Here is a 17,674-nt window from a genome sequence, read left to right on the forward strand (position 1 = left end):
GTAAATTTGATTTTATGATTGTTATTTAATCAGGAACAAGAACATGTATAGAAAGGCATGTAAGCTACTTAAGACTTGCTTCAAAAGATGTTCCTTGGCCAATGTGAAATTATAGTCATATCTGAAACCTGGTTATTGGAACTTGCTATTTTAAGATTCTATGGCACTACTAACCGACTGTTCTTCTGAGTCTAACTACAGATATGGGTAGCAAGAAAGGCGATCTGAGCCTCCAATCCATGATGCCAGTAAGCCTGTGAGATGCTGGTATGAACTGCAAAAGATGATCTCATGGGAAGGGTGGGAGAGCAGCTGTTCAGCCTGGGCTGAGGTAGGATTCTCCTAACTCAATTCCCCCACTGACACTTGGCAGACGCTAAGCCTGACTGAATGGAAGCTGACAATCTACTCCTGCCTGGAATTGACATGAAGTTGGGGAGATATTGTTTCCCTGAAATGTCCCTACTCTTAGTGGCAATTTCCTATAGTCAAAAAGTTTGTAAGTTTAATACCAGATCTATTAAATTATAGATTGTTAATAGGGGAACATCTGAGGTTAAAGTCTAAAATTAAGCTATCATGCTTAGGACTTTAGACCAACAACAATAAGTTAGGGTCCTTTAATTCTTAGTGATAGTGTAGAGACAATTAGGTCAAGCACTTGTGAAGTTAGCACACATAGTTATTACTTGTGTCTCAGTTGGTTAATGTCAAAAAAATTTTTTTTGCCTTTCTTTGTATCCCAAGCACAGTATCTGGTCCATATTATGACTGTTGGTTCATTTTGGCTCACTCTGTGACCTTTGATGGTATCAGGGTTTTGAAGAGAACCCCATATTGCTACTCCTCAATCATTAGAATGTAAATAGTTCATCCCTATAAAATCCCTTCCAATTGCTCAGTTGTATTTACCATTTTATGTTTCAATTTAATCCCATGCTTATATTTCAAAGTTATATTCCATCGTCTTTTTTTTTTTTATCGGTATTACTTGGAAGTCTTCTATTTTGCTGAAAGTCAATATGTTTGTCCTGTTCTAGGATTATAGTGAGTTTTATTGAATAAGTTCTTCTTGGTTCCTTATGGCATATCATATTCCATGTTCTTTTATTATGGTACCTAAGTCTTACTGTGTGGCTCCTTGGTACTTGAATGCTTTCATTGTGACTGTTTACAATATTTTTCCTCTGACTTGCAAGCTCTGGATTTGGGCTTTGACATTCTTGGGAGTTTTTGTTTTGGGATTTCTTTCAGGAGGTGATCACTGGATTAATTCTACTTTTACTTTACCCCCGGATTTCAATATATCTACACTGTTTCCTTTAATGATTTCCTTAAATATGATATCGAGGCTATTTTTTTTTCATATGGCTTTCAGGAAGTTCAGTGATTCTTATTTCTTCTTACTCTGTATTCCAGATCAGCTATTTTTTTTTGATACCCTACATCTATTTTAAAGCTTGTTTTTCACTTTGTTTTAATATTTCTTATTATTGTATAGAGTTATTAGCTTCTGCTTGGTTGATTTTATTTTTCAGACTTTTTTTTATTTTGGTAGGGTTTTGTAACTCTTCTGCTAAACTGTTAGCTTTCTTTCCAAGTTTCTCTTTCCCAGTTCAAATTTCTTTTCCAATTTCTTCCTCTTTTTTCTCATTTCTTTTATAATGTAATTTTAACTCTCCTAAACATTCTTGTTTGATTTCTTCTAGGAATTCTAATTAATCTTGAGTGTGAGCTCTGTTTTCTTTGAGGCTTTTGCTGGATGTTTTAGAGTTATTGTATTCTGGGATTGTCTTGGACATTCTTGGAATAATATAGTTCATTATCTTTTGTTTGTTTAATCATTTCTGGATATTGGAACAACCATGCTAAAGCTCGTATTTTTGCCAGAGGTTCAAGTTTAGGATTCCTCTCTCTAGGGAATAAAGATTGTCTATAGCCCAGAGCTCAGACTCTCCTTACCTGGAAACTCTCTTTTTTGGGAATCAGAGATCAGGACTGGACTGTGCTGCAGCCCTTCTCTCTGCAGCCCAGAAACTGAACCTAATATTCCTTTTGCTCTGGGGATTGGACCACACTGAGGTAATTTTCTCCACTTCTAGAAAGCTGAGTCTAAAGTCTTCCTTTCTCCAGACACTGGAATCAAAAGCAATAGCTTTGGGGGGTGGGGAGAGGAAAATATATGGTAGTTGGGAAGGGCAATGGGGAGTCAAAGGGGCTAGTAAGGAAAAGATGTGTGGTAGTGGGAGTCATGTAGATGGTTGGGGGAATCTAGTATAGTGCTTCCTCCTACTCTTCATCTTGGTTGCCCTATTCCATTTCAATATTTTTAATAAATAGATCCAAAAACTAAAACTCATTTAGAAGACTCAAAAATAGGTTAGGAAATTGTTTCTCCAGGCTTTTTAAGTGTGAAGAAAAAAAAAAACTTTTTGCAGGTGAAACATGCAGCAAAATATAAGAATGGAAACATTTAAAAATTACAGAGCATCAATTTCTGTAAAAAAGAAATTACTTTCCCTCTCACTTTCAAATCGTCACTTTTTGGATAGCCAAGATAACCCTCACTCTATTTATGAGCTCAGGTGGAAAAAGTTACGAGAGAAGATCTCACTAGCTAATTAATTAGAAGTTCAAAAAGAACTGGCTTGTCATGATGTGTACCTTACAGAGGTGTGTGGAAAAGTGTGCTATCAGTTGAATCAAAGCAAAATGATGAAAGATGAGGCAGAAAAGGAGCATGGTGAGTACAGAATAAAACTCTAAGGGGCCTTGCAATTGAAAATCAGGAATTGATTACCGGATGATTCTTTCCATTGACCCGTTTGTAACTCTTCAGTTTACAAAGCTCCTGTCAACCTCAGTGGATGCTAAGATATGGAAAGGATACTTGATGAATAGGGAAATGGGAAATCTGGACTTTCTTTTTAAATCAGGGGTTAGTTTTACATTTATAGACAACATGCATAATTTTATATATTGGATTAGATGTTACGTTGGGTGTTGTCATTTTCCATGTGAAATAAAGTAAAATTCTAGTAAAAAAAATATTTCTTCCTCTCTTCTAGAAGAGTTCTCTGCGTGGGAAAGTAGACAAGATAAAAGGGGCAATGAAGGTGATTGAACAATATAAAACTCAGAGACACGAAGCTCGAAGCAGGGCTGTAGGCTGTCCCCAGTTCTCCTAGGGATCACTCCCAGGACCCAGGTGCTTCCCCTGCTACCAGTCAGTGAGGTCAGTGAGGAGGGATTCCTGAATGTTTATTGGGGAAATAGACGAAGCAGTGCAGAGTCGAACAGATAGCCTGGGGAATTTTAATTATACTTTGTCAAGGGGCAAGGGTTCAGCATGGTCCAAAGAAGTGTTTGAAAGCTCCAGCATCTTTCGACAATAAATACCCAGTTCATGACTCCGAGGACCAAGTCTTTGCTGATCGGTGTTACAGATTTCATGAACGCTGGTGGATTGTCTTGCAGTACCTGGTCTTCTGGCATCATTTACTGTGTAATTTCAAAGAGAAAAACTGGTGACCTGAGAAGCTGTTACAGAAGGACTCAGCCCAGAACCATAAAGAAAAAAATTTCCTCTGGGCATTGCAGGTTAGAGTGCTCAGCCTGTCAGTACAGAGGGGCACTCATCCCTGGGGGGGCCATACCCATCCCCTTCCTAACTCCACTCTCATCAAAGAACTCCATTTTAATTTGTGGCTTTTTAATCTGAAGCACAATTTACTAAGAGACTGCTCTAATGGCCTGAGGCATGATGTGAATGCGGATGAGGTCCATGGCCTGTCAGTCTAAAGTCGATAAGAAGTTAACAACTGCCAGTCTAGAGTACGGAGGTATTTTCACTTCCTTTACCTCCTTTACCTCCAATGGCCAATGCCTCAATAGTCCCTTCCTCTGCTAGATTAAAAGAGTAAATCCTCAAAACTTAATTTTCTTACCATGTATGTGCATGATGCAGGTTTCAGAAATTAATCACCTTTTTTAAGGGGAAAAAAGACTTAAGAAGGATGGAATTGTCTTTGATGTTTCCAGTGAACTTATTTTATAATTGGGGGCATGTCAGTTCTTCGAGCTATGAAAGAGCTTCAGATTTCATGGTAAAAACAATTTTCGTTTTTGTCCATCTGTCCAGGACACATTTTGTTGAATGTCTTGCTTGTGCATTTTTTCTCCTGTGCTGCTTCCTACTCTTTACCTCTCTCAAAAGGTAGATGTCATGCGTGGAGGTGCCATGAACTAAACAAAAATAGGTACTTTAAAATATGTTTGTAAAGTAAAAGGAAAACACAGAGTTTGCTTTCTGATTAAATGCTATCTTTGTTCATTCAGATTCTATGACTGAATTTAATGTTGAAATTTTACATGGGAGCCATTTCTCTTTGGTGGTACCTTATCTTATCTGGCCTTCCTTAAAGAATATTATTATCAAGTGGAGAGGGGACTATCTCCAGTGGTCTTGATCTATATCTTGCTACTGGACCTAGATGGCTTTGGAGGAGAAAGTGAGGCTGGTGACTTTGCACAACCTCCCTCACTTAAATTCAACTCACTTGCAAGTCATGGCATCACCATCCTGATGGTCCTCTTCAAGAATGAAGGACAAACAACAAATCAAGCTGAGAAGGTGCTTTAGGCTCAGAAATCTCTGCTCTTTCATGTTACCATAGTACTGTGCTCTGATGACTCTTTCTAATCACAAACACTCGTGGGATGGATGCCAGGGCTACCAACCAAACTGGCTTTCTAGAAGCCAGCTAGGTGATGTAGGATGGCAGCATGCAGCTGTTCACCCTAGTTAGTTATGCAGAAATATCCTGCATACTACATATTTAAATGAAAATTCAGCAGTTGGCACCTGTGATATTGTGCTTGGGTAACAGATGGCAAATCCAATGCCAACAGTGACCTAAATACTAACGATCACAGTTTAGATTTATGAATTTTTGGAAGTCACTTAATCTCACTAGGATTGCTTTTTTCCATCTGCTAGACAGAACGAAGAATATTTCCCACCAAACATTCAAAGATGCAAAGAACATTATTATGACAGTAACTAATATGCTTAGAGATAAACTGAGGAAAAGGTGCCACACTTGACACTTGTAAGAAAAAAGCGCTGAACCTTGAGGTTGAATTATTCTGTTTGAAATGTAGGACATACATCGTCATTTAATCTCAGTTGTCAAATTAAGGCTTCGTCCTTTATGCTAAGGAAGCAGCACAAGGTGTTCATTTACAAATTGTGTTAATGGAACACATACATTAATCTATAGACTATTAACAACCGTGAATTTTAAGAAGAGAGTGATTTACATGCTGTGATGGATAGAGGGCTGGGCCCAGTCAGGAAGACCTGAGTCAAATTCTGCCTCAGACACTTCTAGTTGTGTGAACCTTGGTGAATTAACTTCTGTCTACTTTAATTTCTTCCATTGTTAAATGAGGGGCAGTGTGGTGGTACAGTGTATAGTGTGATAGGCCTAGATTCACGTAGACTCATCTTTGTGAGTTCAAATCTGGCCTCAGACACTTATTAGCTACATGACCCTGGGCAAGTCACTTTAACCCATTTGCCTAAGTTTCCTCATCCATAAAATGAGTTGGAGAAGGAAATGGCAATCCACTCTGGCATCTCTATCAAGAAAACTCCAAATGAGGTCATTAAGGGTTGAACAAGACTGAACTAACATCTTATTGTGAGAATCAAATGACATAGTACATTATGCCCATCTGTCCCATTAAGTATGATAATTTATTATTATTTTAAATCTACTATATTAATTTTTAAATTAACTTTAATTTTCTTTTTAGACTACTAAAAACAGCAACTTACAGTAAAAGCATAGCATATTCATGACAATTGTCATTTTGCAAAAGAAAAATGTATCATATCTTAAAATTCAGCAACTTTAGGAAAGAAATACAATCCAGGAGGTAACCAGTGAATGCTTACATTTGTATATGAAACATTTGTGTGTGTGTGTGTGTGTGTGTGTGTGTGTGTGTGTGTGCTAAAGGTTTTAGTTGGTTTTGTTATCACTTGCCAAAAATAAAAATAACCTAGATGGCAAAAGATTTGTGTTTTTTTCTAATTCTTGTGTCTAGAACTCTGAAAATGTTTTTGAAGGGTAGTATCTATATCTCTTGTTTTGTATTTTTTTAAATGCCTTTTCTCTTCATGAATCTGAAAAGAAGATAATGAATTCTGTGATGCAGAGAATAATCAACCCATCCACATCTGCTTGTAATGTGCAACTCACTCTGTCCCATGGAAAATGAAAGGAGAGGGGCATTTCATTTAACAGCACAGAGCGTACTGCTTCATCTAGGCCATGATTTAGGATGGGAAAATGTGAGATTCTTTGGAGGGAGTGAGGGATTCTTCCAGTGGCATCTACAGCAACTATGGGATCCTATGGGTTGTGGATAGTAATCCACCACAAGGAGTTGATGACCGTCACAGAATGGGAGAGGTTGAGAACATGGTGGTGAGTAGCTAGTACTAAATGGTGGATACTGAAGATGAGCCCTACGTGATATTAAGAATACCAATTAAGGTCTCCCACAGTAGGTGACGGGTTAGTTCTTGTCTTTTAAAGGCATTAGACAGTCCCTGAGACTTGACTGGCTCTGGGAACTAATGCTTAGGTCCTGATTGCTTGAAGAAAAAAACAATAAGTTACAGCTGGACTCTTAGGCTCTACTAATGGAATCACCACCACAGGGATTTGGATCTCAAATGAAAAGGAGCTTGACTGAATAGTCTTTCTTTGCTCTGAATGTTCTTCCCCAACTAGGATTTAGTAAGCCTCCTTTTGTAATTGGTTAGGTGGACTGTTATTTCATGTAATTTTTAACCCGAGTCCCTCCCATCCTTAACTGGTTTGGCTACACACTCCAATGGATCATCTCACAATCCCTTGGGTGAGTGCAATACACAACTAGCTGAATGACCTTACTTAGAAACTAATTATTCATGGTTAATATTAAGTTGGAAGGAGAACTCCTGTGGAATGCCCCAGAGGTCTGTTTGATCCTGTATTGTTTAAGATTTTTATCAGTGGCTTGGATAAAAATATAAGTGACACACTCATCAAATTTGAAGATGACAGAAAATTAACACGATGGATGACAGTTTGGATCCAAAAAAGATCTCAACAGGCTAGAGCCCAAGGCTAAATCTAAGATGAAATGTAATTATAATATATTTAAAGTCTCACAAATGAAAATAAAAATTGACTTTTCAAGTGCAGGATGGAGGAGGCTTGGTTAGACAGTAGTTTCTATGAAAAAGACCTGGGACTTTTAGTGGACCAAAAAATCAGTATCAATTAGCAGTGTGATAGGGCAACCTCATGAGGTTGTACTGTGCCCTGCTTAGATCACACTGGAATATAGTGCTCAGTTTTGAGTGCCACAGTTTAGGAAAGACATTAATAACATGGCCAGCATGCAGACAAGGACAACTAGTATAGTTTAATCCCTTTTAATCAAGTCCTTTGAGGAGAGGTTAAAGGAAGTAGGGGTTCAGGAGGGCATGTAAGCTTTCTTCAACTCTTTGGACTGGCATGTAGAACAAAGATCTGACTTATTCTTATTTTGTCAAACAAATCAGGGAAACCGAAAAGAGAAACGTTTGGGTTTGTTAGGAAAAACTTCTAAACAATTCAAGTTATTCCAAAGGGGAATGGGCTTTGAGATTTGGCTGATTCTCACTCATTGGATGTCTTCAAGCAGAATCTAAATGACCACTTATTGGGTGAAATGTCCATTGTGAAGTCACTTACACAACTTGCACTTGCTTCAATAATTTGGTTTCTGTAGTGGCCACTTATTCCCTTCCTCAGGGCTCTAGTGACAACTTTAAGGGGATGGAATTTCTAATTCTTTCATTCATGAGTCCCCACTAGTGTGCTTCCTATTGACTATCAGTAAGTAGCTCTTAGCAAAGTTGTTTGTTGTTTGTTTTTTTTTACTAGGATGGTAGAATAAAAACAATTGGTACCAAATATGCCCACCAAGAAGCATGCTCTTTCCCAGAAAATACAAGATCCTTGGAAAGAGTAGACTGAAACTTAAAGTACAAAGGGTAATGAAGCATATTTGTATGAAACAAGAGGGTACTTCATTGGTACTGGGCATCTCTTTCTCTGTGGAGTCCTCAGGAAATTCCTCTAAAAGTAGCTCTTTGCTGGGCTCCCATCAATTGAGCTTGTAGCTAGAATTTTTTGTACAATGGGCCTAATCTCTTAAGGTTTTGCTTCTCTTTGATGACTATCTTTTTGTATCTCTCTGTGTCTGTGTTCATCCGTGTATTTCCTCAGTATTACTCTTTGCCCGTACGTTGGTGTGTTTGTCTTTCATCCATCTAGTCTGTTCAACAAAATGGTTTTTGGATGATGGAGGAAGTGCAATATTTAATGTCAGATCTCTCCTTGGTTGCTCCCCTCCTTTTGCTTCTCTCAAGTATAGGCCCAGGGATCTGCCTACTCAAGATACTAATGAGCCTGGAGTCCTCCATTATGTGATTATACTATTCTAAAGTGACTTCTTGTTTTATATATATCCCAAGAAGTATGTTTTATCTCTTCAACCATAATAAGATCTTGCCTGTGTGGCGTTACCTAGCTCTCATCCAGTGGCCCAAATGATTAAGAACTTGGTATTCCTTAATGCCTAATTTACTCTGTTGGTGAATTTGATTAAGGTGTCTGTGTCTTCTGTGAATACGTTAACTGGGCTGGTGGTAGAAATTCCTACCCTTATTTAGACTTAATTATAATGGCTATTACTTTTAGGTGCAATTTGGACTAAGTGTTAGGACTGGAATTCGGCGGCTTTGAACCTTAAAGCAGTATTATGAATATCAATTCTCTAAAAACATTCAAAACTATAGTTTATTGTTCATATTGTTGAAATATAACTTTAACCTTCAGACACATGAAATATTAAACTTCAGACATATGAAACTATGCAGAAATTGATAATGATTTCTTTCATATATATTCATTATTAAGGATTTCCTTTCCCTTTTATACCTTTATCAACATAATCTAGCCAACTAAAATGGAAAAAAAACTTTTCTAAGTGTCATTTCATAAATGTAGACTTTTTGTGGTTTGCCTGAGCTGAAATTAACTTGATGTCAGAAGAGGATGTTTAGATACAGTTTTCACAGTCATATGGAAGGAACTACTTCGAGAAAGAACACGAATAAAGTAGTTTCTCAAGTAGTTACTATATACACTAAGGTGATAAGGCTCTAGCCTGAAGTAAAGCTCTTCTTTCATTTGGTAGTAAGGATTTCAGGTCTAAAAGACTTTTCTTTTAGTTAGACACTTACCATTATATGTAATTATTTTCTTTTCTGCATCATTAGACCCTTTCAAGGGCTTCTACAGTTCATGCAGATGATATCATGTGACAAAATTATTTATTACAAGATGGGGTAAAGCCCTATCACTGTATCCTTAAATAAGTGAAAGCTTAAACTTCAGTTCTCTAAATAAAACACACATTTTAATTACAGATATGAAAATGCCAATATTGGTCTTTCAATTAATGAAATACTTTAAAAGATTTCCCATTAGCAAATGCACACATGTATAGGCACCCATTTGCTTTACTGATGAACTCAAAATCAGGCACTCACAAACACACTAAGAAGATTACATGATTCCTATTGTGTGCAAAATGTATACACACACACACACACATATATATATACACACACAAACCATATATATGTGTGTGTGTATATGCATATACACACACATACACACACACATATATATGGTTAGATGCAGTGGGATTGAGAATACATATGTGAACACTCAGATCATTTCAAAAACCTTGCTAGTCTCCATACTGAGTAAAGAAAAATCACTCTGGAACACTCAAATACCATTTTTGGTATAGATTAGAGTCAATAATGCATCACTTTCAATAACATTCCCCAAGTGAAACAGATTTATTTTGGTGAGTAGAGGGTTTTTCCCATTCCTGTATTATTTAGTGATTTCTAAAAAATCCATAGTGATTGTTTATTAGTGAAAAGCTTCAGAAGGTCAGATGGGGTGGTACATGTTTGTAACACCTGCTACTGAGGAGGCTTGAGACTGATGGATCACTTGAGCTGAAGAACTCTGAGCTACAGTGGGCTATGGCAATTGACAGTCTACACTCAGTCTGGCACCAATATGGTGAAACCCAGGGAGTGGAGAGCCATCAGGTTGCATGAGAGGGGATATCCTGGTCTAGGCTGGCATTGGGAATCAAGGCTTTCATGTTGAGGAGAGTGGGCTTGAGGGCCCATGAGGGACCAGTCCATGAGGCTGGTCTTCCAGTCTAGGTGAAAGAGGAAGATCCAGTCTCAAAAAAAGCATCTGAATTTTGGAGCTTGGTTTTTAAAAGAGAATTGACATTGTTTGCTAGTTTGAAAATTTCCAAAGGATATTTTATTCATCTACTCTAAAGAGAGAAAACTTAATTCTTTAAAAAGTACCAAACACTTAGCTGAATACTTTTAAAAAGTATATTAAATACTACATGGAAAAAATGCAGACTAAAGAATCAAAGAAGCCTTACCTTCGGATCTACATTGATAATCTTCCTATCTCTCTTATATTTGAAGAGCAAACCATCACAGTTTTCAGCAATCACTTGATAATTAGGACTTGAGTTCAAAATAGCAACATGGCTATCCCAGTTGTAAAAACTATAAAAATAAAATAATATTGATTGAATTGACATAACTTATTAAAATACCTACTATTAGTCTTCTGACTTTGAAGTTAGAAGACCTGAATTCAAATCCTGACTCTATCACTTAATACTTGTGTTACCTTGGGTAAGTCACATAAACTCTCTGGGTATTGATTTCCTCTTCCGTAAAATGAGGGGGTGGACTAGATGGCTTCTATTTGTAGCTCAATTCCTATGAGCCTAAACCTAATCAAGACGCTGTTACACACTTATGATCAGTGAGGAAGGCCATGAGAAATATTAATAAGAAAGGCAAGATGGAATCCTGTAAATTAAAATTCTATAGAACAAGTCAGCCTAGTCAGTCAGTCAATATATATTTATTAAGCCTACTATGTGCCACGTACTGTGCTAAGCTCTAGGGATACAGAAAAAGAAGAAAAAAGAAACGAAGTTAACAAGGAGATAGGGAGGGATGGTAGAGATCAGAGAAGTCTCAAGGCAATGGAGCAGGTGAGAAATGAAGACACATCTGAGCTGAGGTCTCTCCTTAAATGAAGATTTGGAGTTCCTGACCCAACCCTCCAATCAGAAAGGCAGAAACTAGGAGGAATGGGAAACTCTTTCGAATGGAATGAAAAATCAATCTGATGAAGAAAAAGGGAATTTTCTTTTTATTTATATCTTATTTTTCCCAATTACATGTTTAAAAAGTCTTTAAACTCTTTTTAAAGTTTATAAATAAGAAAGTAAGAAGATACTAAGAGCGATGAATTTAAAATCATGAGCTCAGATGAATATTAGTGCTGAACTGTTAGAGATCTCTGAAAGAACATGGAGAATGGGAAAGGAAAAAAAGCAAAGGCTGTTCTTGTTTTCAGAAAAGGAAAGAATGGAGCTGCCAACTGCAGGCCAATAGACGATGCAAATTCCTGACAATACCTCATTAAATTCCTAGAATACTTCATTAAAGGGATGAATAATGAATATATTGAAAAGGCAGTGGTAAAAACAAAGAGACGGAATGATTTTGTCAAACAGGTCATTAGAGCAACCATATTTTTTTGATAGATTATTAGATAATTATTATTATTGCTGGGGGAATTCCATAGATATAGTTTACCCAAATTTTAGCACACAGTGTGACACATTTACACTAATCATTCAAAAAAGACTGAGAGATGTGACAATCAATTAACAATTTTGATGAATGGTGAGATCTAAAAAGTAGTTATCAGTGACCTGATATCATCTTAAAAGGTCTCTTGTCGACTGCCCAGGTGCTTGGCCCTATGAATATCAATGACTTGGTGTAGGTGGCATGCTTATTAAATCTTTAGATGACACAAAATTGGTGGGGATGTAGTTAGCATTCTAGATGACAGAATCAGGACTCACAAGTCTCTTTTCAGAACATTCCATGGAATCAAATAAGATTAAATTTAAGAAGGATAAATATAAAGTTTTATTTTTAGGGTAAAAAACAGTTTTATAGGATCATAAAATCATAATTTTAGAGCTAAACAAATTACAAAAGTTCATCTGGTTTAACCTCATTATGTTAAAGAAGAGGATATAGAAGTTCAGTATATGTCCATGGGCACACAGGTAGTATCTGAGCTAAAATGCAAAGCCAAATCCTCTGACTCAGGAACCAGTACTGTTTCCATGATAGAGGGAACAAGTCTTTTTTTGGGGGGGTGGGGGGCAGGAGGGACAAGTCTTGATATGATTGCATTTGAAAACTCTGTGAAGGCTCTTGGGGAACTCTAAACTCAATATGAGTCAACAATATGATATAAAAGCAAAGAAACCAAATGTGATCATTGGCTGAAGGGAAGTATGGGGTCTAAAAACAAGAACTGGGATGTGACGGGAAGCTCTGGTCAGACCACATCTGGAGTAGTGAGTATGGCTCTGGATGCTACATTTTGGGAAGAAGTTGGTAAGTTAGATAATGTGCAGAGAGAAGGGTAATCATGATGACGAAGGGCTTCAAGTTCATGCTGTATGAAAATCCAGTTGACCTGGGGATGGAAGATGACTTTAGGTTATCAAGTAGAAAAATAGTAAGACTTGCTTTGTATTGATCTACAGGAAAACTGACAAGGAGCATTGAGTCAAAGTGGTATACAGACAAATCGAGGCTTTACAGAACACTAAAATTCTCAACAATTAGGATGCAACAAAATTAGAATGAGCTACCTCTCACTGCAAAAGCTGGATCAGCCCTTTGGATATGCTAGGGAAGGAATTCTTGTCCAACTGTGGGATCTGTGGTCACATTGGTATAGGTATTTCCTCTAACATAGTAATTATTATGAATAGTGATGATAATTTTTACAAAGTACTTTACATATGTCATTTTATTTGAGTCTTACAACATCCTGTGAAGCAGTGCCCTCATTTTAAAGAACAGTAACCTGAGGTCCTAGGAGATCAAATGATTTTCCCAGAATCACATGGTTAATAAATGTTTGAGGCAGGATTTGAATTTGTATCTTCCTAACTGTAACATTTTATCCACCTAGCCCATCCCTACTTGCTCATTTTTGTAATTCTTGTCCATGCTCTATCTATGAAATTCTTGTCCTTGTTCATCTTAGATAGTCTACCCAATGTGTTGGGGATCCTTGGCTTCTTGTGATATTATAATACCAACGCATTTTTTTTTGTCAACTACTTCCCCAGCAATGGTTTGGGATTTGATGCAAGCAGAGTGACAATATCTGCAAATGGGATAATTTGAAAGATTTTTGTCATCCCTCTTCCATGTGTGGGCTCTCTATTCACTTTGTTGATCCCACACTCCAAAAAGAATTTTTTTTTTATAGCATATCCAACAAGAGATCTGATCACCTGCCAAAGCAGCACCTCCCACTACTGGACAGCTCTAATTGTTAAGAATGTTCTCCTGACAATGAATCTAAAGTTCACCTCTGCTCCTAGTTCTGTTTTCTGTGGCCAAAGAGGACAAGTTTTCCACATGACTCTCCTTAAAAAATTCATTTGGCTACTCTCCAGTTTATTAATGCCTATTCTAAAACACGCTACATGGAATTGAACACACTATTGCAGAGGTGGTCAGATCAGTGCAGGGCAGGGCAGAGCACAGAATTCTGGGTATTACTTTTGATCTTTTCCAGTCTTCAGAGACTCCCCTCTTGACACAAGTTCTGCTACTGACTTTAGAACCACCAGCTCCCAACATACCCCAGATTTCTATCATCCAGACCCACTGAATTCAAAGTAGAATTTTTAAAAACAGCAGGTTTCTTTCATGAGTTTATCTTGTCACCATCATGTCACAAATGGCCCTTTCTTTTATTCTTTTTGATCCTGGACCTTTTGGCACTTGGAGGAATTACAAGATTCCAAATTGGGTAATCAATCAACCAACCATTTATCAAATGGCTATTACGTGCCAGGCATGATACTAAAGTGCTGGGGTAAAAAGACAAATAGTGTTTGTCTTCAAGAAGCTCCCTAGTTCTCTTCCTCCCAATTCTGTCCCTATCCGTTAAATAACTAACTATTAAGGTATTTTATTTCACCTGCTTTTCCCCCCTTTAATTTCGCTTTATTATTTTTTCTTTCTCCATATTTTGTGTTCTAAATTTCTTCAAGAGAATTTTCTGTTTGTGAAAAGTCCATCATAGCTTGTCTTATTTTCTTCCATTGATCACTTCCTTCCAGTTCTACTTTATATCTACCTTTCATATCTACCTTTCTTTCACATTTCTTTTTTTTGCTTCTTTTGTTGGTATTTTCATTCAGTATGGAGGCTCTTGAACTTGTTACACTGTCATTTGCAGGGCCTTGAAAACATTCGTTGTTATATTTCACCCTTTCTCAGAGATTTTCAAGTTAATTTCATTTAAATCATAATATTTATTATATTATCCCTATTTGGTTATCCACCAGGACAGAAAAGCCTACCCAGGCTGCCATTCTGCCATTTCCCCTTCATACCAGGAATGGTGAGAATCTTGCCTGAGACTGACAGAGATCACGTCTTCCCAGAAGTTGAGCCATTGGCTTCACACCCCATCTAATGTTTGGGACACCAGGTCTTACTAAGCCAAGTTATTTTGTCATTGATCCTGCTATGACATATATAGTCCTTTCTTGATCCTCAGAATACAATCTGCCTATTGCTTTTTCCTTGGGAACAAAAATCAAATGAATATTTTTCTTACCAATGGAAAGGCATGAAAATTTACTGACCTATTTCTCTACTCATAATCCTTGTGATGGCCTAGATCACAACTCCCTTCCAAGGTCACCACTTCTGCATTTGTCTTATAGTTTATAAGTACCTAAAAAGTGGTGACTTCCACTTTATCTTTATATCCTTGACACCTGGCACACAAAAGTATTTAACAAATGTTTACTGACTGACTGGTGAGGGGAAGCTGAGACTTGTCATCTTTCTTCAAACCTTCCATGGCATCCTTTCCTCTGTCTTTTTCCCAAATCCCAGAAAAGTTCTTCATTCTTTTAGATTTTGTGGACATGGCTACTATTTCTAGAGACATGCTCACACTTTGTTGGAATATGACTTGATCCACACACTGTAACAGAAGTTCTGCAAAACTGGCATTAATCAATTGACAACCACAGAAAGCTTCCTCCATCACTATCATCAGTTTTCCCTCATGTTCGTCCAAAGACAATAATATTATAAGTTACAACAATTACTGTCTAAAACTACTTTCTCTAGCCTTTGGAAAGTGGCCAGTGCTTACAGAGGCTTTAACGGCATATGCAGTGACTGGTAAAATTCAGCTGGACAGATGAAGACAGTCTTTTTCTTGTCTTTCTCAGCTATAAGGAATCTTCAAACCTGGCTCAGCCTATAATTCGCCAAACTATTTTTTGACCACTTTGACTCCAGTGGCTACCTCTGTTTTTACAGTCACTCCCTATTTCTCCCTAACCATATGGCTGTCTCTATGAGGTTACCTTCCATCTGCTCTGTAGATATCATGAATGCAGATGGTAATTTATACGATGTGAGTTCCATGAGAATGGGAGCTCCATAATGGCAGGAGGATTTGCTTCTGTTATGCTTTGTATCCTCAGTGCTAGTAATAAGTCTAGTGCCTGATACAGTAAGTGCTTAGTAAACCTTTGTTGACTGATCCAAAGGCAGCCTCTCACTCTGCCACCTTGCTTTTGGTGTTCTGTTTCATACCTCTCTGATATAATTATCACAAATTATTGTGATTTATTAATTTTGTAGTTGTCACCTGCCTACTAAATTATAAACTACATGAGGACAGGGAGTCTTATCTAAAATTTGCACTTCTTTTAGGCCCTAGTGTAGTACTCTGTCCATACTACATGTTTAGTATTTGATGAATTGGATTGAAGATGTCTAATAAAATATTTTTGACATGGACATTTTGATAAGGTATTACTATTACTCAAATGTTTGGGATCAAGAGTACTCACAAAAGAAAGGACCTTGCACTAATTAGTTTCAAAGACTATTCTGATCTTATAATATGAAGTAGCATTTAGAGAAACATTTTATAGGTATAATCATTGAGAGCACTTAAAAGAATGCATTTCTGACATGAGAAAAACTGACTTAGATTTTTCCCTAATACGACACATCCAAACCTTATTGCAAGATCAAGTTGAAATGTCACTCTAAATCTGTACTGTCAAGATTTTATTCAAAGAAGAAAGAAACTCTGAAACAAACAAAAGCAACCCAAAACAACCCATACATATATGTGCATATGTATGTATGTATAGTATAACACAACAAATTCTCACATGGATGAGGCCCCAAAATATGTCTTATCCAATATTTTAAGTCTATCACCTCTTTGGCAATAGGTGGATGGCATGTTTCTTAGTCCTCTGGCCTGGTAGTTTACAATGCGACAGTCTACTTAGAGAATCCTAGACAGTCAACTAAAATTAACCAAAAACTAATAATTTCAGTAAAGTAGTAGGGCATACAATATACTAATGCAAATCCACTGCTCTTTGGCATATTACCAAAAACAAGTGAGCAAAAGAGACATTTCATTCAACATAATCAAAAAACAAATAAAACCTTAGCAAGTACACTTACTGATAAATGACAGGAATAATGTGGATAAACTAAGACAACTCTTTATAGAAATAGGGGCATAAATCATTGGAGAGATATCAGCTGGGCATGGTTGAAACATGTCAACGTAATAAAAATGATATTGTTTCTTTTATCCATTTGCTTATTCAGTGCCTTACCAATCAAAATAACAAATCTTTACTGGACTAGAAAAGTAAATAAAATCCTTAATGAAACAGAAATAAAGAATCTCAAGCATAATGAAAAAAAATAAAAGTGGGAAGGAGGAGACCTGCTAGTGCCAGATCTCAAATAGAATAGCATGACAGTAATCACCAAAATGATTGGTATTAGTAAAAAAAGAAAAAAAAAGATTAGTGGGAAAGTTTAGGCCCCGAAGCATAAAAACAAGTAAAACGGTGTTCATTAAATGCAAGGATTCCTCACTATTTAACCAAAATTTCTAGGAAAACTGGAAAGGAGCATGGCAGAAATTGGATACAGAGCAACATTTCACACCATACACCACAGTAAGATGCAAATGTATGGACAACTAAAATAAAGAAATTAGAGGGTCAAAGAAGAAAACAATTTTTCCAATAATGGATAGTAGAAAGTTCCATGAGAGAAGTGACTGAAAGGATAAGGCAATAAAAATAGACTACTTTGGTTATAAGATACTGACAAAATTTGGCACAAATAAAATCAGTAATTAAAATAAGAATGAAAGCAATTAACTGGGGAAAATTTTATAAAGTGTTTCACTAACAAAGGTCTAATACACAAGATATTTAGGAAAATAATTAAAATATGATTTCCCAAAATTTAATTGGTCAAAGGATAAAAACAGGCAATTCTTAAATCAAAGTAGCTATCAACATATGAAAGAGT

The 17,674-nt window shown here is 36.8% G+C and overlaps 1 protein-coding gene across 3 annotated transcripts in view; it reads right to left on the reverse strand.

The window, feature by feature from the left end:
* The window catches only part of CFAP299 (cilia and flagella associated protein 299), a 423,854-nt gene that overhangs the window by 12,148 nt on the left and 394,032 nt on the right, over window positions 1-17,674 (reverse strand). For 2 of the 3 annotated variants that reach the window (XM_072623231.1, XM_072623230.1), the window contains one exon: window positions 10,597-10,726. The exons of the other annotated variant lie outside the window; for it this stretch is intronic. In XM_072623231.1, coding sequence (XP_072479332.1) covers window positions 10,597-10,726 — 130 coding nt within the window. The remainder of the gene's footprint in view (window positions 1-10,596; window positions 10,727-17,674) is intronic. 3 annotated transcript variants of the gene reach the window in all.

Source organism: Notamacropus eugenii, chromosome 7 (assembly GCF_028372415.1).
Source record: "Notamacropus eugenii isolate mMacEug1 chromosome 7, mMacEug1.pri_v2, whole genome shotgun sequence".
In the NCBI taxonomy this organism is placed as follows: Eukaryota; Metazoa; Chordata; class Mammalia; order Diprotodontia; family Macropodidae; genus Notamacropus; species Notamacropus eugenii.